Below are 27,564 nucleotides of genomic sequence, written 5' to 3' on the forward strand. Positions count from 1 at the left end.
TTTACAACAAATCTTGTGTAACTGGGCATTTTAAAACTGTCCTTTCATGTATTTAATAGGAATCACTAGTAGTTGATTATGGCTTTTCATCTGCTATATATAGAATGGTGACTAAAAGATTAATGATGTTAACAGTGTTGACAAGGCTGAAACACAAACACAATGCAATTACCAAAGCAAGGATATTTGCTATTATTTGAGAAAAATGCATTTTATATGAAGTGCTCTACATTGCTTCTAATCAAAGTGTAAATGTTTTTTCCCTGCAGAAGCACCACTAACAATAACCAAATGAATTTGGAATGATCAATAACAACTTAGACATCTTGAGCATTATCTGTAAATTTAAAAAGTTTTATCAGGTTAGTTCTAAGGGGAATAGATGGCAATTTTCATAGCTTTTAAAGTTGCCCCAGTCTGAACAGTACAAAAAAGAGAGACTAAGTATAAAATGCTGTAGACCCAGGTGCATACTTTCACTTGTTGATGTGTTAGACAGCAAAGAACAGAAAAAATGAAAAAGATGACAGGTCCTGCCCACCCTGTTGACTGAGCTGGATGAGAGTATATTTTTCTGTGATCGTGGGCTTTCCTGACACGGCTGTAAATTGCAAGAGCAATGTATGTGTCTTCAGCAAGCCCCAGGATTCAGGCATAGCATACAGGTAGATAGGCTGTTCCTCACTACATATCACTATGTATTTCAAAATATGTAGTGATTTGGTATAGCTGAAGGTCAACAAATGAGACATTCTAGCAAATGCTTTCAATACTGATTGCTAAAACAACTGTAAGACTGTATTGGTTTAATACGCATTTTGCTTTTAAATTCAGCTTCTATTCTTTAAAAACTATTCTCATATATTCAGATGTTGCAACTTTGAAAGAGAAATGGAATGTCAGTAATACCTGTGACACGAATAGAGATTATTTAGTCATTTGGATCAAAATCTGCCTTTTAAATTATTTTCACAGCCTTAAGGGAAAAAAAAAAAAAAAAGGAAATTATGAGGGAGGAAAAAGGAAATGAGTAAGAACTTTAGGGTCCATAAATCCAGGAAGAATTTAATGTTCTCTTTTCAAGAATATGCATCAGACATTTGTGTTCAATAAAAGTCATAGGGACAAAAATCTTTACAAACACAAAGCTTTTTCTTTAGTTTCATGCTTAACAGCTGCAAAATGAGATCTCTCTGAGATAGCTGTCATCTGCTAGGTCAGTCTTAAGCATGGTCAGCTATCAAACTCTGACCTGTTAGAAATCATGGGCCTTTCTTTTACATAAAGTATCTTGCAAACTGACAAACATAATTCTCACATAAAAGAAATACCACATATACACATACAGGTTTATTTATTTATTAAAAATATAAAATACATTACTGTATAACATAATTATGTCCTTTAACACATTTTTATATAAAATAGATTATAGTGTGCACAAGAATACATAGAAATTAAAAATAACAGCTTCCTGAAAACCAAATAAGAGACACATAAGTAAAGCAAAAAAAAAAAAAAAAAAAAAAGGATAAACCAAATTTAGCAATGAAGATACTGAGTTATTTATAAAAATTGACAAACAGGAGAATTAATACAAGAGATTATAAAATAAATAATGCATGTTTAACACTGTGTGTATTTGTGTGTGGTTGCATACACACATAAATTACATATATGCTTACCTACATTTAAACAACTTTGACAGACCGTAAGATATATTTGTCAAGAATTTATGCTATTATTCAAAATTAAATTAAAATAAGTGGGACAAAATGTTCTGTAATACTCCAACAAGAGCATCTGAGCAAAAGATCATAAGTTACTAGCTAGTTTTGCAAAGATGAGGTATCTAGAACACAACTGGACTTCAAAACCTGAACAACAGCTTCCTTATGATATTAAGCTTAAAAGCAATCTTCTTAGTAAGAAATAAATGAGCTCTAAACAGTAGCACCATTCACTGTGTAGCTAAAGATCACCCAATCAGTGTAATTTAAAAGTTAAATGTCCAGTATGGGATATTCTCAACTAGATGTTGATTCATCTAAGTCTATAAGACAAATAAGATGTGTTGCCATATGGTGATAATGCAGCCAGTTACAGAGAATGTAAATTGACTTACACTAATGATGATTTCTTTATAATAAAGTTCAATTAGGTACAATTACTTCCACTGAACTGCTGAAAAATCAACATGCTTTACCTCTAAGAGGTAAATCTACAATTGGCCTGTTAACCATTTCTTACTGAACTTATCTAAAAGATACTATGAAAAACAGAGTACTGATTAATGGTTTAGTAGACTCAAATGAACATGGACTGGATCTTCTGTTTTAGGAAATATATCTGCAGGAGAGGAAATAGAATCTAAATTAATGCAAAATTGGCAGTGAAGCAACTGGGACGATGTTGTAGATCCCACAGATTTGACCACCAGTATTACCATTTATACAATTAGTGATATTTCTTAGCAGTCTGAAAACTACAGGGTGCTTTTCATGTAATCTAATTTAGGACATCTGCACTGAGGGAATCACTCAAGGTTCCCTTTACAGACAGTGGAAAAAATAAGCACTTCTAGGCTGATACTGAATCTCAAATCTTAGATGTTCAGAAGGTGATAAACTATAAAAATGCCTTTTTCTTCCAACTGACAATACTGGTAGCACAGTGTAGCTAATTCAAATGTAGAGGGCTACTCCAATGTCAAAATTCAGTCAAAGGAATTTTAGACTATGCTTGCAAATAGATGCTAATGATGAGAGATGTCAATACAGTTATTACAGAAAAGGATGGAGAGAAAATTAGAGAAAAGATTGTGCAGTAAATGGCATTGCAGAATGCAGCATTATGAACTCTAAACAGTTCATATACAGGAAGGAGTTGCACCAAGGATAAATAAAACAGGATCCTAAATAACATTGGCATGACTATCCTACTGACGGAATGTCAGTGAGCTTGTTCAGAATTAAGTGTCTCCATCTGGTGCAGCATTGTGAAGCACAGACACATCTTTTGTCCAACACTATTATTTTACTGGCTGCTACCCTGACAAAATCTGTCACTTTTCCACTAGGCACACTCAGTGGGATCAGAAGAGGGAAAGATTATCTCCAATGAGGTTGATGTTTGCAAGCATTTAAACTGAAGCATCTTGTATACCTCTTGACTTTCTAGATTGTGTATGCTGATGGAGTTGCTTCATTCAGAAAAGAGAGTGTGGAACACACTGCTTTTATCAGTGGGCAGCTCTTCAGGGCACAAGAAATGAGCAACTGCCCCCCTCCTTATGTTTGTCACTATGTAAGGCAGTTAGTTAAGAGGAATCATGGAGATGGGTCACAAGTGGTGCTCCCCAGGGGTTGGTACAGGGGTCTGTCCTATTCAGTATATTTATTGATGACCCAGCTGAGGGCACTGAGGGCATCCTTAGTAAATTTGCAGATGACACCAAGTTGGAAGTAAGTGTCGATCTGCCTGGGAGTAGGAAGGCAGATCCCTACTGAGGGATCTGGACAGGCTGGATAGTGGGACTGAGGCCAATGGGAAGACGTTCAACAAGACCAAGTGCCAGGTCCTGCAAAACAATCCCAGTCAACGCTACAGGTTTGGGGCAGAGTGGCTGTGGAAGAAATGGACCTAGGGGTGTTGGTTGATGTTCATGAGCCAGCAGTGTGCCCAGGTAGCCAAGAAGGCTAAAGGCATCCTGGTTTGTATCAGAAATAGTATTGCCAGCAGGAGCAGGGAGGTGATCGTTTCCCTGTACTCAGCTCTGGTGAGGCTGCACCTCGAGTGCTGTGTTCAGTTTTTGGCCCCTCAGTACAAGGAAGACATGGAGGCCCTGAAGTATGCCCAGAGAAGAGCAACAGAGCTGGTGAGGGGCCTGGAGCACAGGTTTGATGAGGAGTGGCTGAGAGAGCTGGGACTGATTAGATTGGAAAAGAGGAGGATCAGTGGAGAGCTTCTTGCTCTCTATAAATACCTGAAACACTGTTGTAGAGAGGTGGGGGTCAGCCTCTTTTCCTATGTAACTAGTGACAGGACTAGAGGGAATGGCCTCAACTTGTGCCAGAGGATGCTAGGATCAGTTTGGATGTTAGGAAAAATTTCTTCTCCGAAATTGTGGTCAGGTGCTGGAATGGGCTGCCCAGGGAGGTGGGAGAGCCACCATCCCTGGAGGTGTTCGAAAAACATTTAGATGTTGTAGTGAGGGACACGGTTTAGTGGGGAAATACTGGGGGGTAGATGGATGGTTGGACTGGATGATGTTGGAGGTCCTTTCCAATCTTGGAGATTCTATGGTTCTATGATTCTATATGCTGTAATCAGCTTCTGGAACTCTCATAGTTAAGATACAGAAGAAATATGAAGACGGAATCTTACCTCTTCATTCCAGTGTATGACAGGTCGTGATGAATATTTATCTAACAACATATGAAAAAGAACAGTATGGTAAAAGGAAGTGATCTAAATAAGTTTGCTGCGTTCACAGACCTGTGCAGTTCCAGTTTAGTTATTTAAAAACTATTTATACTCTTTTTTATTTTATTAAATGGGAAAATATCATCTCTTTTGACTTAGAACAATCTTCAAAGTAAACCATTTTTTTTGTAAAATTCTTTCAAAAATCATTATCTAAGGCAATATAAGAGAGGCGTATTAAGAGACATTTTTTAACTACTCACCTAACATTTCTGATCTGGAGAGACAAATTACTGCTCAAAAACTCAGGACTGTTGGGTCTAATAATACTACATGGAGTAAAATATAGTCAGCATTTCCCTAGACCTTGTTAAATCTGATGAAAAGGTGTTATAAATACTGATTAGTTAAAATATCTAGTCTAAGGCCTCCATTACTTTCTGGGATTATTGCAACTCATCCGACACAGCACTACTTTCATTTCTTTGCTCTTCATGCTGAGGTACAGTGCTGTATTTTACAATACACCATCCAGTTAGCAGCAGCCTGCAGTGATACAATAATGAGCTGGGGCATTTTTTTTTTTTTCAGCGAGTTGATTTTAAATTAATTTCAACTTAGCTCATGATTTGTTCACTTCCCAAATTACAGAAACTAACAGCCTCATTATTGAACAAAACAGCATCCGGGAATGACTTAATGAATGTTGCCTAGTAATTTAGGCATCATTTATTTAGTAAGCGGTACAAAACTCATGATCAGTAAAGATTTGGAAAACTGAAGGAAGGCTACTTGCACAGTATACATTACAATATGACACGAAATAATCTATCAAACAGTTTAAAATAATTAAAAATCTCTGTTAAAAATAAAACAAGATTCTGTGCAGCGGAAAACACTCATTATATCCAAATTGGATAAACATAACAAAAGCATATAATAATGCATAAATATTTTTCATTAATCTCCAGATCCACAGATATCTTAGGCAACTACAGTGTAATGAATATATCTAGAAATGCTTATAATGCTTCAGATGACAATTTTGCAAAGAATTTGCTTTATTTGTTTGATGTATTCTGATTTCAATTCTATATTGCTACAGCATGAATTGTTTCTGACAGCAGTAATATACTGTTCCCAGTTTTGCTTAGTGTACTTTCCTATTAGTACTAAACAAATTACAAGGTAAGAAGGTAAATAATAATAATAATAATAATAATCTGATATAATAAGCCACTTTTGAACTTTATAACACATATACAGTTGTTCTCTTCCTTCTTTTAGTACAGATCTTTATCAAGAACAACAGCCACTTGAGGCTTGTGTCTGAGGTAACCAAGGAACTCAATGAGACAGAGAATATGGGAAACTCCAGAAATGAGATAGAGATGTGGGGCGGCCACACAGGGATCTGAGGTGGAAGACAGAATGGATGGAAATGTAATGATAAGAACTAACCATAGGGCTTCAAAAGGGAGTGGAAGTTATTTGGAAGGCTCAGAGAAGCAGAAACATTTAATAATAATATTTGGTGTACAGTCATACTAGCTAAGATGGTTCTCAGAGATCACGGAATCATAGAATCTTTAAAGTTGCAAGGGACTTTAAAGGCCATCTAATCCAACTCCCCTACAATGAACAGGGACATGCACAGCTAGATGAGGTTGCTCAGGGCTTGATCCTGGCCTTGAAAGTCTCCAGGGATGGGGCATCAACCACTGGGTAACCTGTCTGCTACCCTCACTGCAAAAGGTTTAGAAATGTATTGCTACTACTTCACTGCATGACAAACTTTTTTTTTTTTTTCTTATATCTAACCTAAATCTCCTTTCTTTAAGCTTGAAACCATTTCCCCTTGTTCTATCATCACAGCAGGGTTTAAGGAGTCTGCCCTCTTCTTTCTTGTAGCTCTCCTTCAGATATTGAAAGGCTGCTATCAGGTCACCTTGCAGCCTTCTCTTCTCCAGGCTGAACAGCCCTAGCTTTCGCAGCCTGTCCTCATAGGAGAGGTGTTCCATTTCTTGGATCACTTCTGAGGCCCTTCTCTGGATGCACTCCAACAGGTCTATGTCTCTCCTGTACACAGAATAGAGGGGCAGGATCACCTCCCTTGAGCTGCTGGACACATTTTTTTTTTTACAGCTCAGGATACGGTTGGCTTTCTGGGCTGATGAAGGGGTTTTTTGTTCCTAGGAGCTGAGAAGATCGCTTCTCTTCGTCTTTCCCTCTTCATTCTTTCTCATCCAATATAATGATCCATCAGCACAAATTCAGGTGTTCTCCAGCGTTTGACTTCAGAGGAAGACTCCTGAGTTCTGCAGCAAGCACACATGGCAATGGGATGTGCTAAAGAACGCCTATTTACAAGCTTAAAAAATGTTTTACATTCTTATCAAAGAAGACTGAAAAGCAGGAGCCAGTTCAGCATTAAGCATCATTTTAAACTTTATGTGTATCTTTATATTATGTAATTTAATTATTTCCAAATTTGTACTTTAAATTTACTTCAGTTTTATACACCGATATTGCACAGATTACCTTCAGTGCAGCACTATATTTCTCACTGCTGAATGTGCTACATGAAGTATTTTGGAAAGAAAAGCAGCAGCGTGATTTTGACAAACACAGATGTTGGCAATTAGAAAGGTACTTAATTAATGGCTTAAGAGATATAGAAAAATTAGACCTAGTATTACAGATGGAAAGATTTAATTACAGATCAAATTGTGAAATATTTTTTCAATATTTTGTTGAACTTCTTTTTACTGTGATGAGCACCTCTGTCTGGTGGTATTGAACAAATCTGATGTCCTGCAGCCTGCTTGCTGAGATGCATCACCACTCCTAGCAGCACGTCCTGATTTTGTGACTGTGATCCAGAAGTGCTGATTCGCAAATTAAATGTCAAAGTATTAGTTCCAAAACAAACACTACTATGAGAAGTCATTGTGTCTCACAGTGAAATTGGATTATAAGAAGACAACTTTTAAAAGATTTTTTTTCATTTATAAATAGTATACAAAGAAAGATCCAAGCACACTTTCTTCATTAGCCACTAAATTGTCTTGATGAAACCTGTATTCACTCCATCTACGCTCCCCTCCTATTTTTTACTAGAAAATATATACACAATGCAGTTTAGTAATGTATTACTACTACTACTTAACTGCATGACATACAGTAATAATAAAAATAATGACAAAAATACAAGCATACTACTTCTTCCCCACTCCTCCCCCAGAAAACCCTAAAAGAAGTTGTTTGGTTTTTTATGAGCTGGTATAACAAGATATTTTATTATCAATATGATAATTTATCTGAAATGTGTGCCTTTACCTTTACTATTTGTAGTAATTCCACAGCCTGTACTCCAACTTTTTACATGTCACTATTGCAATACTTTAGCTAAGGACAATCACTCATGGATCAAATAAACAAACAGTGCCCTCTTGCAACATCTCAAGACTACACGACCATTTGGACTTCACAGGAATTGTTTTGTATATGCAGGAGTTCTGCCCTGAGCTAAATGGCAAAGGACACATGATGCTATGTTTAGGACATTTGTAGAAAATGAAATGCTTCTAAGTTTTGTCATTCCTATCCTTCTAAACAATCATTATTTACTTGAAGCTTACACTGCTCAGGTCCAAAATGTCAACCTTTTATTTCCGCTTGAGCAAATGCTCGCTTAAGAAGAACAACCAGAGCTTCTGTAGGAAACTGCTTACTGGTGTAAAGCCTGGGCTCATGCCATTTAGCTTTAGGCGCTTTATTTACATGCCTCAATTTAAGTATATTTTTTTCTTCACTCCCAGTAGCCAGATTTCTGGTCTGATTTACTCTTTCAGTGCTTATTTTTATTTCCACTGATACCAGAGGCAATGCAAGGAAATAGGAAATTAACTTAACTATCAAATTCAGGTATCTAAAGTTAGGCATTGCATGTACTCCTCAGTTGTAAGCACATTACATAACAGCAGAGATGATGTTACATAAATGATATCTCTTTACATTTCACTCCATGAGACTGAGAAAATGAGGACTAACAAATAATCTGATTAATTAAAAGAATGAATTATAAATTAGTTGCTTTGGCACATAAAAAAGTTATCTACGTACATAGGATCATTTTACTTCATACAGAAGAAAAAAATACACCTATTAGTGAAGCACATTTTATTCTATTTTGTTAGGGATGTTATTTAAAAAAAAAGGCTAAGATATGAATGTGAAAGATAACATACGTACACATAAAATATAGGTAGCACATTCCAGAAACAAGACAATCAACCTACAGTCATTTTGAGACTGATCATCTTGGTCACTAGCACTGTTTTCATTTGAGTATCAAGGATCTCACCCTTTTCTAACTGCAGTGTGTTGCAGCAGCTTCATTTAATCATAAAGCAGCTCTCTTCTGCCAATCCCTGCAGCCGCATTGCTGCTTCCAGCTCCCTATGTAACAGACAAGTAGATTCCAGCGTGCAGAAACGGCATGAAGGGGGCACGGAAAGGAGAAAGGAAATGTCTCCTTCAAAAGGCCTGGCAGGATATGAAATCTACAGTTATAGATGTAGATACACTCAAATTATTTCTAATTGCAGTTCTTCTGCAGTTGATACATACAATACATAGATGTCACTAATCAAAGAATCACAGAACCATATAACAATCAGCAACTATGTAAGCAAGAATTAGGAAGCATTCAGCATGAAAGGGGAAGAGAAAATGCAAACTCTGAAATGGTATTCTGCAATTAGATTGGTTTCTCTAAAATAGGAGGGCATGCAAAAAGAAAAAAACCCATAATCTTATTACTAGTAAGCCACCTGGTGAGACAGTGACTTCTCTCAAAGACTACTGTGCCTTTTAATAGTGAATTCTCTAAAGCAAGGAAGGGAGAGAAAATAGGAGAAGATCCTCAATATCATTAAATTTTGAATTTCCCTCTGGAGATGCCTATCTCCCTTAAGAGCAGAAGTACAGAGCATCACTTGGCTTCTTTCAAAGGCACACGTAGACTGTTCAGATTCAGTGCTGAAAGTTTAAAGGAAACCCTTGTAAGCCATCAGAGGATGTAAAAGGAGAATACACCTAGACATGCATGCTATTCATTTGTATGCTAAGAAATATTACATTTATACTATTCAGTGTTATGCTAAAATAAACTCTGATACACATTAAGTAGAAAATTTTGGGTCAGATCCTGACTTTGTTGAAATTGCTGTAGCTCCATTATGAGCAATCTGCTCTTTAGCTTCAAAACAAATTTAAAGTTGCTAAATGGCAACAATTAATTTCATTTGCTAAATCCAAAGAACTGAATAGCAAGAAAATGAAAAATCCTACAATTATCTATATGATAAACAAGCAAGATGATCTAATTCTCTGCAGACTAACATACAATATTATCATTTACATAGATTAAAAATGAATGTGAAGTGGCTGAAAATGCCAACGGTCTGAACTAGTAAAATTTCACACCCAGCTAATAAAAGCCTTCAGTAACTGCATAAGGTACAAGACAGCACAGTGTATCATAAATAGCATGAATGCCAACAGTGCCATTATTTCCTTTTGAATGATAACCCCATGTATGGCTTATTAGGCAACATTTATTACATTGTTGACTTACGTCAAAATGAAGCATTTTCATGGATATTTTAGACTGAGCAATAATACAAGGAGTTTTTATTTGTATTTAATTTCTGAATAGGCTCGTGTGCTGTATTGTTACTGTGATGCAGTACATAAAAACACAAAGTCTTCTGAAATTACTAATAGCTTACATGTTTCTCAAAAAAAAAAAAACCATGTACCATGATTTCAAATGCACTTGAAAATAAAAGTAACCCAAATTTATGAAGAAATATCAAAATGTAGATAACGAAAATCATACATGAAAACTCACTCCATACTATCATCTGCTTGAACTACACTTTTTCATAGGAGGTGGAATTTTTTCCACTATATGCCGTGAAAAAAAGAAAAAGCCACATGAGAAAAGTTTTATTTATGGGTGCTTTATCTCTAATGTTTAAAAATATAACCTATGCTTCCCTCCTTGGGGGGAAGCAAATGCTCAGCACCTTCTTGAAATACATGCCCCTCAACGATACTGACAGACATGTCATGTATAGGTGACAGTCATGCAGCAGACAACCCCAAGCTAGCTTTCAGCTAGCTGAGATATTGCCACCTCAGAGCTGAGAAAGAATGAAACAGCAGCAAAATCACCTGAGATATGAAGGAAACACCCAGTCCTGCAGCCAGCAGAGAGCTCTCTGAGCTTCAGAGAGCAGAAGATTTATCAGAAGATGGGCTGAAGCCATGCAGTCACTGCAGTGTGGACACAACCAGAACAGGTCACACAAGTGAGATGGTACTGTGATGGCAAGAGGCAACCGTACAAAGAATGAAATAAGAGACTAAAAATACGTGGGAACAAAGTGGTTAAAACATAGCAAGCAGATGCCACAGCACTCTATCTTTCATTATGCTAAAGATGATTATTAATGATCTGGCAGGCAGAGCAAGCAATGAGGTAGTAAATATGGAGATGGCACAAAACAATTTAAATTAATCAAGATCAAATAAAACAGGAATTTCAAATACTCGGTGAGGTGCATCACTTCCTAACTCTACGCTTGGATGCAATCTCAATTTTTAGCATTTTCAGGCTGCATTTTTGCACATGCAGAAAATTGAAAGAGGAACTGAGGAAGAGAAATGCTTTGGGAAATTAAAAAAATATATACAAACTTAAAGTTGGAGTCATAGAAAATCCCAAGTTGGAAGGGACTCAATAGGTCCAATTCCCATTGAGTCCAACTCCTGGATCCACACAGGACCACTCAAAAATTGGACCCTATGTCTGACAACATTATCCAGACACTTCTTGAACTCTGGCAAGCTCAGTGCCCAAAGCACTGCCCTGGGGAGCCTGTTATTGTCTCACTGAGCAACAAGTAAATCTGAGTGCAAAGTTAGTAATTTTTCCTTATCAGAGAAGAATAGCTTACAAATTCAGTTATCTTTATTAGCAAAGTAAAAATACTGTCTTCCTGTGCATTTGTACAAAACCTAACACATCACTTTGTGTTGTAATTGAATTATTTGAGCATTTCACCATTAAACCAAATTTTGTTATCATCTATCATTTGTCATACATATTCATGATTTTTTTTTCCTGAAATAATGAGTACCATAATAAAATTGCACATGATTTGCTGCTTTTCTTAATATATGTCATTATTTTGCCTTCATTTCATTTCCTTGCTGTATACATCTGCTTCCTCCAGCATTACTCTTTGGACACGCTAAATATACTTAATTTACGTACTGTAAACAGTCAGTAGCAGAACTCACAGTGCGTAAAAGTAAATATTTATGTATAGCTTTGCTACAGAGAGGGCCTAGCAATAGGTTATATGCTGTACAATGTTATTAAGGATTACTACTACTTATATAGCAGTAGTGATAGCAAGGGAAAGGCTAGATGAGCTGGGTTTTATGTTGAGGGGCAAGATCAGCGGGGCTGCATATCACAGAGCAGGATCGGTTGGGTTTTATATCAAAGGGCTGAGCAACATTAGACCAGTCTAAGTATCTAACATTCACTTCAACGCTATTTTAAGAGGCTTGTGGAAAAGAGCCACGGCTGAAAGCGCAGCCCGTAATGCAAGATGGTGCCTCCACGTGTGCACGATGCTGGGCACGGGATCCATCGCTCAGAGCACAGCCTGTAGCACGAGCTGCGTCCTCACACGTGTGCGCCAGGTAGAGGGGCTCCAGCCACGAGAGAACAGCTGCCGGTGGCGGTGCGGCGCACGGCGGGAGGCGCACACACACGGCGCGTGCGACAGATGACATCCAGCCTCCCAAAGAAGCCTGCATTTGGCCACAGCGCACCGGGGACTATCGGCAACAACCCGAAGGCTGGGGACGAGCCGGCTGGAGGCTCTTAAAGGGCCATTTTACTCCGTCAGTGGGACAGACCTCGTGCACCCGCGTCGGTCTGTGAGACAGCAGGTGCTCGTAACGCTGATAACAGCGCTGCCCTGCGAGGGTACCAGAGGCGGCCCCTCAGGATGCCGGCTCCCTTCCCCTCGCCCCGTCGCCACGGCGCGGGGCCGCGCCTCCCGCGCGCTCTCCCTTTCCCTCCCGCCCGCGGCGGCCGCGCGCATGCTCGCGGGCGGCGCGTGCGCGGGGCCGGCGCGGGGCGGCGGCGGTCTGCAGTGCGGGGCGGGCGGGCGGCGCGGGGGCGCGCACTGAGCTGCGGCGCGAGCGGTGCGGGCGGGCGCGCAGCGAGGCGCCGTCCCTCCGGCCCCAGCACCCCGGCGGGACCCCGCGGCCCCAGCGCCCTCCTCCGCACCGCCGACCGCTCCCAGCGCCGTCTGTAAGTGCGTCCGGGGACCGCGGGCCGGGGCAGCGGTGCGGGCGGGATGCGGGACGCGGGGCGCGGGACGGAGCGCGGAGAGGCGGCGAGGGAGCGGGGCTGCGGGACGGCGGCACTGCGGGGGTCGCGTTGGCGGTGCTGCGCTCCGAGGGTGCGAGGTGCGGCGGGCGCGGAGCTGCCCGAGCGGTGCGTTCCGAGGGAGCGAAGCGTTCGTTCAGTTCCCAGTGAAAAAGAAACAAATGATAATAATAATAAAAAAAACAAAAACAAAAACACACTGAAGGAGTGCGGGGAGCGGAGCAGCCCGCAAGGTCACCGCGCCGGGGGGGAGGAGGGAGCGCTCCCGACTCCCGACCCTCGCGATCGCGGAGCTCGCACCATCCGTCAGAGGATTTTTTTCTTATCATTTCGATTGCTCCTGAGCACGCTCGGGTGTTGGGGCCGGAGGTGGGTGGGGACAGCGGTGCTCCGCGGTCCTGGGCATTTCCCACCCGAAGGCGTGAGGAGGAGGAGGAGGAGGAGGAAGAGGGCGAGGAAGGAGGAGGCGCGGGGCGAGAGGCTTTCCAGTTCCAGCGCCCACAACAAAGGAGCCCGGGCTGAGGCACGGCGTGAGCGGCTTCGGAGGGCGGTGAGGGGGGTGCGAGGCGCGCAGCCCGACGCGGGGCTCTGCGGGGCGAGCGCGGGCGGTGGGGGAGCGGGACCTGGGGCAGCGCTCGGGAGCGGCCGCGGGGCGCGGGCAGGGCACGGCGCTGCGCTGCGGCGGGGACGGGGCCGTGTGCCCGGGCCGGTGCGCCGTGCGGTGCGGTGTGATGCGGGCACTCCGGTGGCGACGGCTGGAAGCCCCCCTCCTACCCCCAAGCGTTGCTTTCCCTCCCGTCGCTCTCTGCAAGGCTGCCGTGTCCCCTCTGTGCGGGGCTCCTCCAGCCCTCCCCGCCGCTTAGCGCAGGGGGTGTCCCCAGCCCATCGCAGCCCCCTCCGTGCGGGATGTACCCACCGCCACCTCCCCACCCTCGGCCGAAGTGTCCCCCTCCCCTCCCCTCCTCCCCGGCTCTCCCCTCCTTTCCCCCATCCTGAGCTCGGCGCTCTGCCCCCCCTCGCCGTGGGGATGGATATTTCTATGGGAGGGCAGCGCGATCTTATGCAACTGCAGCCCCCCCCAGAGGAGTCCCGTGGAGGCTTTGCGGAGCCGGGACGAGGCTCGGTGCCTTTCCACGGCAGGGAGAACGAGCTCGAGCCTGGGCACCGGTAGGTATACCAGGTACCGGTGGATACACCAGGTACCGGTGGTGTACAGGTAACTGCAGGTAGCGGAGCACTGCTGCCCGCAACACCAGGCTTCCCACCTCTCAAAGAAAGGGCATTTCGCAAACCTGCCCTTTTCATCACTATTGAAACGTGATTACTCGCAAGCCAATTAACCGAGTGCAAATATATGAATAAATTCCGCACTGAAGATGTTAACGTAGCAGATGTGCTTAAGAGATGCAGCTGCTTTTGCCAGCAATTCCGCCGGCAAAATATTTTTAGTGACATTTTAGAGTGAGTGTTTCTGCAGATAGGCATTCTCGTCCTTCATATATCAGAAAGTTGAGCTCACAGAGATCTCATGCCTCTTACGAAGAGGAGAAAGACGCATGTATTTATCAAGCCGGGTCTGATGAGGAACAGAATCCTCGCATGCAGAGGAAAATGAGAACGTGAGGAAGCTCGGTCTCTGTGAGATGTGTACGCATTGCCTCTCTCAGAATGCGCTGCTTGTTTCTATGGCACATCTTCAGATTCATTAGTTTTCACTACTACCCTTATTCCTGTCAGAATGCTCTTTTTTTGGTTAAAGAACACAGTTCATTTGACAGCATCCATTCACTTGGAAAGTTTTCCAGTATGAGGTTAGCACGGCACTATCCATTTCAGTTTTGTGGACCGCGATCAATTTTAATTAAAACTTTAATTACATTTTGCTTCTCCATTCAAACAAAGCACGAAGTGGTCTGGGCTAATGTTGCTGTGAGGGAAAAATAAGGAAACAGTCTTAATCTTCATTATGTGTTATTCCTGCCTTTTAATTAAGTACCGAATCCTTATCCTGTTGGACTCAAAAAGGAATCGAATCACAAACTTCTGTGGCATAGAACTGCAGTGTTTAGTCAGGCTGTTGTCTTCCTGCCCCACACAGACACACTGTACATAAAATCCCACCGCTGAATTTTGACTTGTTTTTAGAAGTACCCGGTGTTCTGGAACGCCGAGCTGACATCGCATCAGCAGTAGTGTTGAGCAACACCTGTCTGAGGCGGGCACAGCTTTATGTAACCTCACAACTGCAGAGCAGATGCCTGAGCCGTCGCATTTCCCTGGTACATGAGAAGAATCACAGCTGGTATCACACTGTGGTACCAACCAGAAGGAAAATTGTAGTTGGGACAGAAGGGTAAGGCAAAATCTCAATGGGCTGGGATAGGATAGGGCAGGATCTGCTGGCAGGAATTTTGCTGCCTGCATGGGATGACAGCGGTGCGACAAAGCTGGCTTTGGTGCTGCTGGGAAAAGGAACCACATGGTGTAGGAGGTGTGACATCCCGCTGCCAGGGCTGTGCCGGGCTCCCCACCTTCCAGCACCTCTCCATACCGTGTTCCTGCGTCACCATTCCTTCTCCTCTTTTCAGTCTGTTGAAGTGGTGTAGCCCTCCCGACATTTCTTGCTGTCTCTCCATGTAGCTACGAGAACATTCTAGATCTAAGAATGGAGATTCTTTTTAACAGGCACACAAACGTGGTGAGCTTTGCTACAGAGCTTCCAAAATTGTTTACTTGTCAAGCTGTTTGCTCTGGTTTTATTTTTCAGTTTTGGAATTCTAATTTTATGCCTGGCTGCACCGTGCATTCCTGCGTATTTTTGTGTGTTGTATCTGAGCTTTGCACTCGTTTAGGGGTTCGGTTCTATGAATCCTGCACATTCCCTTGGATTTCCAGAGGTTTGTGTCTCTGGGGCAAATAATGCTGGCTCATCTAAGTGTGAGTTAAACATCGGTGTGCACTAGTTGGAATTACAGTCAAAAGGTTTAAAATGTAATAAGTACATTTGATTTTAAAATATATACTACTGGGAGACATAGCTCTTACCACGAGAAAACCTTCTTGTCTCTGATGTTAAATATTTTCACCACTGGTCTTTATCCCATCCTTGTTTAATGCATTTGTTTTCCTAGTGTGAGTAGTACCCTTTGTTTTTTAATAGTGGTCCAAAAGGAAGCTCGTTTCAGAGCAGTTTGATTGCCTATGGATTGTGCCCTCATAATTTTGTCTGACACTCATAGAGAACAACTGTGAGTTTTTCCTGCATTATTCCTCATGCCTAATTTTGGTTCAGACTTAACAGCATAAACGGTCTAGTTCGTTACAGTGATTTTTTTCTTGTGAGTCCCCATTACCCCTGTCTGCATGCCTCTTGCTGTCCCATATATCCTTTGCCTTTTTTTCTTCCTTCCCTTGGAGTGTAATTTTGTTTCTTCTCCGCCCTTCATGTGCCGTGCTTGCATCTTTGGATCCCTTTTCTTTAGCAATAATGTTCTTCTTAACCCTTGGGACAAATTGTGACTTTATCACTTCTGTATGTGGCATTGCTCAGAGCAGTGCCTGCTACGAGAGCTCAGCAGGAGCAGGGAAGGCAGTGAGCATGTGCAGTGCTGTGGGATGCTGGGATCCAGCTGTGCTCCATCACGCTGAGGCGCTTTCTCGCTTTAGCTCCAGCTCCCGTCTTTATTCATCAAAAATATCTCATCCTTTCAGTTTTATACTAATGCTGTAAGGGTGATAGCCATAATCCTTTTCAGAGATAACGAAACACGATAGAAGGGATACTTATTGTGAAATACATAATCTCCAGGTAGTGCTTCAAATCCATGTGGCTTTTTATGTTATTATTTAAGTTGCAAAGAAGATGTATTTTTTAATTTGTGTTTTAAACTTACGTGGATGTTACCTACAGAATCTCATATCATTATTAATATGATCCAACAAACAATAATACACATGTAGGAAATAAAGTCAGATTGTTAGAGATGGTATTGTAGCTGAAAGGTGTAAAACTAAGTTGTTTCAAGGAGACAGCTGAAAGAGAAGGAAAAGATACAAATGTCTCAATACTCAATTTCAATGATGTATTTATAAAAATATCAAACTATTCTTCATTATCAGTTCCTTGAGGAGAGTGAAGAACAGAATACATTTTCTAGAATATCTTGTAAAGGCACCATTAATTGAAATTAACAGTGTTCATTTGGAGTGGGATGATAAATGTATTGATGACCTAAAAATGCATTCTGAAACCCTGGTATCAAGAAGAGAGGAAGAAGAAGTGTGATAGTTCATATTGAAGATTTTCTGCCTTGAATAGACCCCTCAAGGTCACGTTTTCAAGTGCAGAAATGTACAAATTTAAGAGATTATATTATCATTGCCATAATTGCAGTGTTTTGACAGAGTCAGAGTTTGCCATGTTCCAGAGTTTGTCAACAATGTTTTGATTTTAGAAGTCATGAGAGTTTATAAGTAATCAAGTGGATCTTTAATTACAAAAAATATTTTCCTATGAGGAAAATAAAGACTTTTAAAAGAACTTTATCATCACAGAGCAATTTGATGAGGGATATCTATATGGTTAATATTACACAGCTTTAGAATGGGGGACAAAATACACAAAGCCAGGCTGTAATAGTGATATTTATAGCTTTTAGACTAATATACATGAGACGCTAAACTTGTTAATTAAAATTACTTTTAATCACTTTTGACTTATGGCTGATTTACTTTCAAATAGATGATGATTTTGGAACAACTTCATCAGTTCTGTGCAGCTCTGCTGTGTCGTCTACCTGATGGGATGTGTGTACCTATTTCTCCTGTCTGCAAACAGACCTTCTCAATATGAGAATGCAAACTGAGATCTGTGGTGGTAACACAAATGGCATACTACTGTTTGGGTTTATTTATTTGTTTTTTTTTTTTTTTAGTAGTGGAATTTTGTTTAATTCCTGACATGTTGAATCAAACAGTTGAATACCCACCAGTGGGATTACCTTGATTGTTCAGACTTTGATGAAGACTATATTCCCAGCACTGTACAAGTAAAAATGTATATTCAGGAAGAAAACAAGCTGTGATGGTAATTTACAGAGCTTTCAGACTAATAAATATAAGGCTCTAAAGCATTTGATGAAAATTGCTTTAATTATTTTAACTTGGAGCTAAATATGAAGCTCATACAGATGAAAGGTTTCAGGTCCATGAGTGTCTAACTCTGCAAGGAGTAATGAAAATTGTAACCAAGTGTCCAGCACAGCCCATAACACTGACTCACTGATAGCCATGTGTAGTCTCCTGGTCATGATCCCCCTTTTTTTGGGGGGGGAGGGGGAGGAACCGGGGTGGAAATAAGTCAGTCTTTGATTTAAAATTATGAAGAATGATCATGAAAAATGATCACGGTTCCCTTTAAGTTGTAATAATTAATTATCCTTGGTGTGCACCTTGCATCTTAACTTCTGGACTTCGTTACCATTTCTTGAGCCAATGCCTCCCTGAAGCAGCTGAAAGGCTATCACTTAAATAGGTCATCTCTTGAGCCAGGTGTCTGTACAGGACCTGAGACTTGATTTTAGCATCTAAAAATAATGCCACAAAGGCAGTATGTTACTGGAAATGTTTGTGGGTTGGGTTTTTTTTGTTGTCGTTGGATTTTTGGTTTCTTTTAAATAAAAGATTAGTGTTCCACTTAGAGAACGTTTTTACTCAAAAGTAGACATTGAATCATTTGCTATGAAATGGAATTAAATGGCATTGAGGAGAGCTGAATAATACCCTTTCTGCGGACTGCATTTCAGAATATCTGTGTATTTAATTAAACTTTATTCAGAATGGAGTCATCTAAAATTAGAACATCTTGTTTATAAAAGCTGGTAGAATACAGCACATTTCTGCGTACTCTTATCAGCTATATTTAGAAATATAAAGTAACTGAAGACTCCTAGAGGATGAAATTGTAGATATTAGCAGTTTGAATTAAAATGTTCTTGCTTTTTAATAGAATTTGGCATACATAAAAAAATGATTATTTTAAAACGTTAATAAACATTTTTACAAGGCTTTGGCACTGTAAATAAAATCTGCTTATGTAATGGATAATGCTGCAAAAACTTATTTGTGTCAATACTGCTAATGTCCAGCACATATCCAACTGACATCACCATAAGTCTTTCTTTACAACAGAACATATACTGTACTTTTGGAGGCCGTTGTTTTTCATTTTAAATGTACTTATTTTTTTCCAAATGATATGAGTAAGTGCAGACATTCAGGACATCGGACCTCTTGGAATACCTATCTTGAAGAGGATAAAGATTTCAGTTTGAAAATGCAGTAGCCTGTGAAGGAGTTTTTGTTTGATCAGTAAGACATCAGATCATACTGATGATTTTTGCAAATCCAACTGGTTTATACAGCAGAACTGTATCTTCAAATAAACTCTTAACTAATTTTGACTTGCATTTTTCACTTCTATTTTTTGCATCTGTCTGACGGATAAGTAGCCGTGTATCTGATCACATTGCTCACCTTATAAGGGCAAAGGGTGCTCAGCAGTGTGCTCCAGCAGGCATGAGAATGTACAAAAGGTTAGCATGCTTTTGGATTGGAAATCAGACGATTATATGTTTTACCTTGTTAAAGCTCCAATTTATGCACCCTTAACAGAAGAGGGTCAAGGAGTCACAAACTGTTTTTCCTGTACAAGTAGATAAGATATGCCTGCCTTCTCCTGTCAGTGATCTTCTGATGACACAACTGTGTGACTGAAATGCCACAGTGTTTAAGGGAGGTAGCTGCTAGGGTCCGTATCCCTCCTCAGGTATGGTAAGTAGGTCAGCTTAAAGGTAGCTTTTATCATTTTTAATTAAAAAACAAAACAACAAAACATTTACAAGCGCTGTTTCTTGCTGTGGTACACATAGGTAAATGCTTAGTTATATAGCTCCATGACGTTTTTAAATTTAATTGCTATCTGGGGAAATAGGAGGATTGGAAGGGGTTATTATTGTTTTTATCTGTCTCCTGTGCCTACCACAGATAGGTGCTACTGGACCACAGATCTATGAGTGATATTAATGGTTAAAAGGTGAATAGAACTCATCCAGCCTTCCCTCTCTGTTATGTGGAAGTGTAACCCTGAGGTGTCAGCAGGTACTAACTCTGCCTTACCTTATCTCATCCTTCAGCTTTCCCCGATCCCCTTTTTTTCCTCTCTCTCTGGTTCTGCTTCCTCTCTGCAGTAATTCTGCTCCATCAGTCCCTGCTTGCTCCCAGTCCTTCCTGCTGCCTGGTGGTGCACACTTCATCACGATGCATGCCTCCTCCATTTGGGGCATTTTGACTGTTATTTTTGTAAATAGCCTTGTAAAAAATGATTTGGCCCTTGTAGATGTTCTAGGAAGTGCAACTGTGTGTATTTACAGCGCTATAACGTTAAATATTTATATTAAAATTTCAACAAAATATAGGAGGTGTAGTAACTACACTGTGCAGAAAGATAAAATGCGTATTCAGGGGCTTCACAGGGAGATTGAACCAATCCATGTCTGATAGCAGTGACTGAGTCCATCTTCTGCAGAGCTTATTAAGGTGCATTTAATCTACAGTCACTAGGCTGTGAATGAACTATGCTGACATCCTCCAGTATTAGATGTACCTGCAGCAAGCCGGACACATCAGTACAGCGCTTAGCACGGCTTACATGCTCAGGTCTTCAGCCTGCCCTTCAAGGGGTTTTGCAGCCTACACTGCCCTCTGCTTTGCCCTGATGGCGGCTGTTCCCAGTGCCAAAACCAGCAGGACTGCAATGCAGACAGACCCTAGAAGACATTATGCACAGCTGGGTTTGCATCCAGATGTCTCGAGACTGATATTTTCAAAGAGAAGTCTATAAGAAGGCAGAGAGCAGATGTTGAGTACAGCTGTGTTCCTGCTGTGTGCCTGTCTGCTTTGTCAAGTGAATCACAGTCTTCAGTGCAAGGTCCAATATGTAGCTCCTGATAAATCTGTGTAGTGGGTTGTCCCATCCTGTGCATGGCATCAGAGCCTGTATGTACATACTTTTGTTTTATTTTCTGTGTTGTTTAATTACAGGGTAGGAAGATGTGATGTGATGTAGGAGACTGCTAAATTATTATAACATTTTCATAACATATTCTTCAGATATAATCCCTATTGTCATCAATAATCAGATGTACATATCATTTAAAGCTGTAACATCTATGCTGTTCGTGTGCAGTTTGTAGACAAGAATGAGCTGGGCAACGCTTTGCTACTTAATTGCTATGTGAGCTATTGCTATAGAACCTCCTTCAAAGATTTTCCACTGAATGTAGGGTAGGAATATGCAATAAGTGAGAAACAATGAGGTTCTGAATTGTTGCGTGAGAAATCTGCAGTAAACATAAAATAATAAAGTATTTTGTTTTTAAGCATCGGACATTTTTTCTTGCTGTTGTTTTAATGTTAGTGAAACACAGTCAATTTAAAATCAATTGAAAAAAAATGTACTGCAACTTAATCTGCTTCAAATATGTGAAAAAAAAAAAAAAGTGTGTTTAACTGTGACTTGAGTTGTAGTGAGTACCTTATGTTTCTGATTAGGCTGAAGAGAAGACGGTAAGATATTTTGAAAGCTCTACTTCTTCTCTTCCCTACAAATTACATGGGATTCAGGACAATAATATGTGTGTTACCCACTTCTTCTCAGTGCAGTGTCCTATTGCCAACAGGAATGTGTTAGTGAAGATTAACTGCAGTATATCAGCGGTGTCAGCTAATCTCCAGATAGAAGAAATTATGTCCTGAGCCACTAAAACACTTTTGCAGGTGACTAAATTGAAATGCCCGGGGAAATCTATTGGTTTAAACTCACAGAGTTGACTACAGATGTAGGTGTAAGTGTTCAGCAATCTGGTAGCCTGAAGGAGATGAAATCTGGGGAAAAAGAGCAAGTGTGATCGTGAATCATGCCAGAGATGTAGGCAGGATGGGATCTGTGAGGATTTCAGTGCTAGGGAGATGGGGTTTAAAATGAATCAGTAAGGAGGGGGGAAGTGAGCACAGATACTTAGGAAGGGGAATAGGATATCATTAGTTGATAGCAGAGTGTAGAGGTGTCAGCATCTAGGGGAAGCTGCAAGACTGAGGTGTGGAGAGCCTCTCACAAAAGAGGTGATTAATTTGAAATGTGAAGCTACAACAGTTTGAACACTTTTCATGACTTTATAGACGTGAGAAAAAAAAAATGTGTTGAGAAAATTTGAATTACCAGGAAAAATTGAATTTGGTGAAAATCCAGCTGATTCTTGCTGCTTTTCTCTAAACTGCTTCTTCATAGGCAGTGATGGCCAGGCTCTATCAGAACTGCACTAGATCAAAAGCATCCACTGATCTGGGTGCTCAGAGGATATCTCACTGAGATGAACTGTGATAACTTTGTATATATGAGATGGGTGTTAGGTGTTGCTGTCGAGGAAGAAGAATCGAGATGGTTTTCAGCCACCTACAAGTAAGTCCTAAGCGTGACCAGAGGAGCTCCCCCAGAGCAGGCTTCCCCTGGCAGCGAGTTCTGTGCGGGCGTAGTGAGATGGGTGCATTTGGAGGCATTTGGGACGTGAAACTAAGCAGGGAGAAGGATTAAAAAGTAAATTGTGAAGTGTTCGCATAAGACTTTCTAAGTTCTCTCATATGATTCATTCGTCTTATGATTAAACTGCTGCTTTTTAAAATCTTGATTTTCCACAGTAAAAAGCTGTTAGTTTGGGGCTCTGGTTTTGAAGAATCTAAATGACAAGTTGCTCATTGTTTTGCATTTTGTTTTTATGTGCTATGTAGTTTTTTATTGCTGATGTCAGTTTTGGATGTGATAAGACACCTACAGTATTGGCAAATTTATAGAATTTGAAATGCTTTCATTCACATCATATTGTATGATGAAGCAGGAGGCAGTAACGAGACTTGGCCCAGAGCTTCTGGCAAGGTAATGGCAGAGGATGGGATCCAAGACCCTGGAATCTTGCAGTGAATTGCACGCTGTGTTTTACCTGTCTGTTTTATTGCAGTGTTATAGTGCAGTTTCTCTTGGGGGAACTCAGTTTGAACTGCTAATTTGAAAGAAGAAAAAAAAAAACACCTCAAAACCCCTATTTCTAGTTGTTACAAGTCATACTGAAAAATGTTAGCATGTGTGTAAGTTTTTTTCTGAAGGTACAAGAGTTTGTCCTATACATCATTAATGGACAGACTCTTCCTCAGAAGGGTTGCCCAAACAGCTCAGATGTAGTTCCTGTACTGTTGTCTGGCTTCTGGGTATAGCAGGAGCTATCATACAAGAGCTGTTGATGGGGTTATCAGGTTTGGGGTTTAAAAAGAATGATGATGCAGACTTAGAAATTTGGATGGCAGCAGAGTCCCATCGGGCTTCTCTTTTTACACTGATCTGTTCCAGCCATACAAATCCTTGGGTGTACACAAGACTTTGGACAAATAGTTGTTTGTAAAAATGATAAAAGTTTCTTTGGAGGGTATAGCCCTTTCTAGCAGCAGAACTGGTTAATATCAGATTAAAAACCCTATCTGCCCATGAAGAAACAGAACCAGTACAGACCTGTTGTCTGCCTGTGACCCATTCCTGAGGCGTATCCTTCCTCATGGCTCTCTGATGTACTCAGCGTGAAACTAAATTGGTGTAGTTCAGAAATATTGGCTACCTTTATGCATTTTTACAGAAGCCAGTAGTTTCTGTGCTGCCTGTATGTAGTTCATGAAATAAAATAAAAGCAACAATGAACTAAAATTGTTATTTTTTTACCTTAAATTCAAATGACCAGGCTACTACCTCTCCAGGCTACTACCAGTTTAATTTGCTATGAAGTGGAAATCAGCAGGTATTTCCATTTTTTTCCAGGTCCCTCTGCTTTTGCGGCTGAGATCTGTTGGGCAGTGGTGCAATAATAAGGATCCACTTGGGTCAGAGCTGATGAGAACATGAATTACAGAGCAGAGATTGGGCTCTTAGATAGTGAGGAGATCCATGTCTCTGCTATCTCTGAATTTTAATTACACTGGATTAATTACATCACTTTATACACAATTATTGTATCAGGTTTAATTATCACTTTAGCCATAGTCCTTGACATATTTTTTCAGCTTTATTTTTTTAATAATAAAATGCAGGTGTCAGCACTCCACTACATATATGAAAATCGCTCATGCACAGATGTTTGTCAAAGTACTGATAAAAAATGAAGTCCCGGGTCAGTTTCTCATATAGATTTGAACAGTTAGCTTTATAAAGAAACAGCAGCTGACCTCAGTTGTGTGCTTTATGGCATAGTATAAAATGAGAGAGCTCTCCTATAATTTATAGTTGCACTCAGCTTTAGACAGGCTTTGTGGCTTTTCGCCTTTGAAATGTGAAGCATTACTCAGAAATCAGTTTGATGTGGATAAACGGGAATGCAAAAATTTATCAGCAGAGTGCAGTAAACCTGCATAACCAGTTACATTCTGCTAATCCGTGGGTTGTGCCTGAGATTTGTCTCTACAATAAGAGTAGGCAGAAACAGCCATTATGTGCTTGCTTGTTTCTGAGGGGAATGGGTGTGACACTGTTAAGACTGAGACCAAGTAAAAATACATTCTTTTAAATATTAGAGCAGAAGAACAGGGAAGGTACATCTTTTATGAGGAATGGCCCAGAAGGTGTGTGTTTCCTGCTTCTTATTTGAAAAATCTCTATTTTTTTTTTTTGGCCAGCTATGTTGGTGATGGTTACTGCCCATCTATTATTATGGCAAAACATTTGAAAGCGAAGTTGTTTGAGCACCAGTCATGCTGGCTGTAAGCCAGTTTGATTCCATCCGACTCCATTAAGTTGTTACTAAGTGCTGTCAGCCAGCTACACATTGAAAAAGACAAAAGATGAAAATCTGCCACATGTAAGCATTGGTTATCGAATTTTTTTTTCGGCATAGCAAGAATCTGGGGCTTGTACAACAAACTCCAGGTTATCTGCATGTTCTGAAAGTAGGACTTCACAGCCTGGTTGCTCTTCAGCAAAAGAGTTTGATGGTTCTTTTCTGTTCCTGTAGTTTCAGGCCATTCGTTGGAACTTGAGAGCTGTAAGTAAGGTTTTTAAAGGCATGTTTTAACTGCAGAGGGGCTTCGCTTGGGCTGGAACAGCCCTACATCCCATGGTGAGCTAAAGGGGTTTGGTCATTTGATTTTTTGCTTATTTTTCTGCCTGAGGCATTTCAACAGCACGTATCCTAATGAGTCCCTGCAGTTGTGCTTGTTCTCAGGGTGAAATGAAAAAGCAGGGGGAGATGATGTCATGATGTCTGTCAGCACTCCTCTGGGCAGCTGGCATTGCTAACCAGCAGGGCAGCTCCCTGAACTGTGCCATTCCTGCAGGGTTTTCCCCAAGTCTCCTTTCCACTCGATCAGAAGAAAATCAAGCCTCAAGGAGCAGAAAAGCAGAATATGCTTGGTGGAAAATGGCAAACAGCCCTTTCATCTGCAGTGAGCAGATGAAACAGTGGTTCAAAAGGAAGGTTATTTTTGCAATACACTCCCTAGAGTGGTGCTTCCTCAACCTGTCTAAATTTTTCTCAAAACTGATCAGATGGTTTCTTCTGGTTTTGTGTCAGGTGATAACCTCATGTGCTTTCTGTAGTGAAGTGAATAACAGAGAGGAGCTCTCCTGCTTCTGATGTTCTCTGTGAAAAGCTTCTCAGAAAAGATGTACACATTATCTTAGTCCAGAAAATTGTAGTTCTCTGGAAAAGAATTGGCTGTGTTATCAAGGTGCTTTTCTAAAGAACAAGACAGGAACGTGAGTGTTATTACTTTGAATTTCTCCATAATAGCTTTTGTATTTCTTATCCACTGCCTCTTTTAGTCTGAACTAATATTCAATTATAGGTATGTCTGTAGTGATTGAATCATTAGAAGAATTTGGAAGAACTACAGAAACTTGAAAGTCTGCAGTTATCAAAACAGTGAGAGCCCGGGATAGCTCTGTATATGGAAGAATAGAAAGCAAAGCGTGAGACTGAAACCATGGCTTCTTAAATGGGCTGACTAAACAGAGCATTCCTGCCCACAAAATCCAGGAGGTAATTACCTGGCTTAATCAGGCACAAATGAAAGGCTGCCCCAGGAAGAAATTACCTCATCCTGGGCTTGGAACAAAGACAAACCTTCCTGGGCCTGAGAAAGGTGTATTTACCTTTCTCAGGATTCCCATGCTGTAACAACCTATTCATGAGGTGGTTGGTGGTTAATACCTCCTTTTTGTCTCAGTGATGCAATGAGCCTGTATTCATTTTCCAAAAGCTGAGCGTTGTCTGAAATGCCACCATGCGACCCATGGAGCTCAGTGCTCAGTCTGTGGAGCTTGAAGGGCAGCCCACGCAGTTTCGAGGGTGTTGGAAACATTAGGAAATGCTGACAAAATTGGTGTGATGAAATTAACAGTATTCTCAGGTTACTCTTTATCTTACTTTGAAAACATTTCTTTTTATGGGCAGATTTTCCAGTGGGAAATGCTGAATGCAGCTCAGGACTAGCTTCGTCTAGACTTCCACTGATCCTAACTCCAGAAAAAAACCTCTTTGGCTCCTTGTTCACCACGCAAAGCTAGAATAAATTCCCCTTTCCAAAAGAAAGTCCCCACTTAATTCATTGCCTAAGGCCTTTATTGCAACTGGAGACCCATATCAGCATTTTCTGATGGATAAATAACTTCTGCTTTACCTACATTTGTATGTAATATCCTGACTCGGGTGTAGCGTTTGTTGGTCACATAATCTCAGGTATTTCAGTTATCTGAGAAGTGCTCTAGCAGTGCACACTGCAGGTGTCCAGCTGGTGGAGGTGGTTTTGCTGTTTCTGTATCGACGTTCTACAGATATCAACAGCGCTGCGCTTCAGAGAGAGCTGTAGCCATAAACTCAAGAAATGAATCCCGAAGCTCGGCTCGATAGGCTGCTGGAATTGGACAGCTCTGACTGTACCCACTTGAGGCTCAATGCCAATCTCGTATTTTATCCTGAAATTCCACGAGGAGACACTCAAAATAAACACTGCGATAACAACAGTTTGAATTATCTTTAATGGAGTAGCTAGCATCAGTTTCTCTTGAGCCTCTGTGTGGCTTTCTTCATTGAAAATCCATGAAGTTTGACCTTTTGGATACATTTGCTTTTATTTATTCGCTCTGTTGAATACAGTGGAAATTGAATGGATGTAGCTGAGAAAAGAATGGGTATAATGTAGATGCTAAACTGTTATGACTAAATTGTCCCTGTTAGTCCTACGTTACCCAGTGCCAGCCACTTTCCATAGTGCTTATCTTCTCAGTAGCTAAAAAACCACAACTATGAGATCTGTGTTTGATGTTTCTTAGGAGGAATAAAAAAAACAACCTGGAAATTACAGGATCATTGCAGGCACCATTGCAGAGATATTCAACTTTTTGTTATGCAAATATTGCTTCTCTCTTCCTGCTTTTGAAAATAAGCTGATCTGCTCATTCAGTATTAAAGCCTAAAGGTGAATGTGATTAAAATAACCGGTTGCCAGGGTCAGTAGAGTCCTTGAATCAGTTTGCTAAATTTAAACTTCAGTGTTTTTCAGAAAGTATA

At 40.7% G+C, this 27,564-nt stretch overlaps 1 protein-coding gene across 7 annotated transcripts in view; it reads left to right on the plus strand.

Annotated features, from left to right (window-relative positions):
• The first annotated feature begins 12,682 nt into the window (after positions 1-12,682).
• The window catches only part of VSNL1 (visinin like 1), a 77,027-nt gene continuing 62,145 nt past the window's right edge, over positions 12,683-27,564 (plus strand). The window contains exon 1 of one of the 7 annotated variants that reach the window (XM_031610943.2): positions 12,683-12,829. Coding sequence is in view for 1 of the 7 variants with exons in the window: in XM_090136408.1 (XP_089992534.1) it covers positions 12,876-13,457 (582 nt within the window). In the remaining 6 variants the exon portion in view is untranslated. Of the gene's footprint in view, positions 12,830-12,860; positions 13,458-27,564 lie in introns of those variants that run through there. The other 6 variants (XM_090136413.1, XM_090136408.1, XM_090136412.1 and 3 more) reach the window with 6 other exon arrangements.

This window comes from Phasianus colchicus, chromosome 2 (genome assembly GCF_987193195.1).
Source record: "Phasianus colchicus chromosome 2, bPhaCol1.hap1.1, whole genome shotgun sequence".
Lineage (NCBI taxonomy): Eukaryota > Metazoa > Chordata > Aves > Galliformes > Phasianidae > Phasianus > Phasianus colchicus.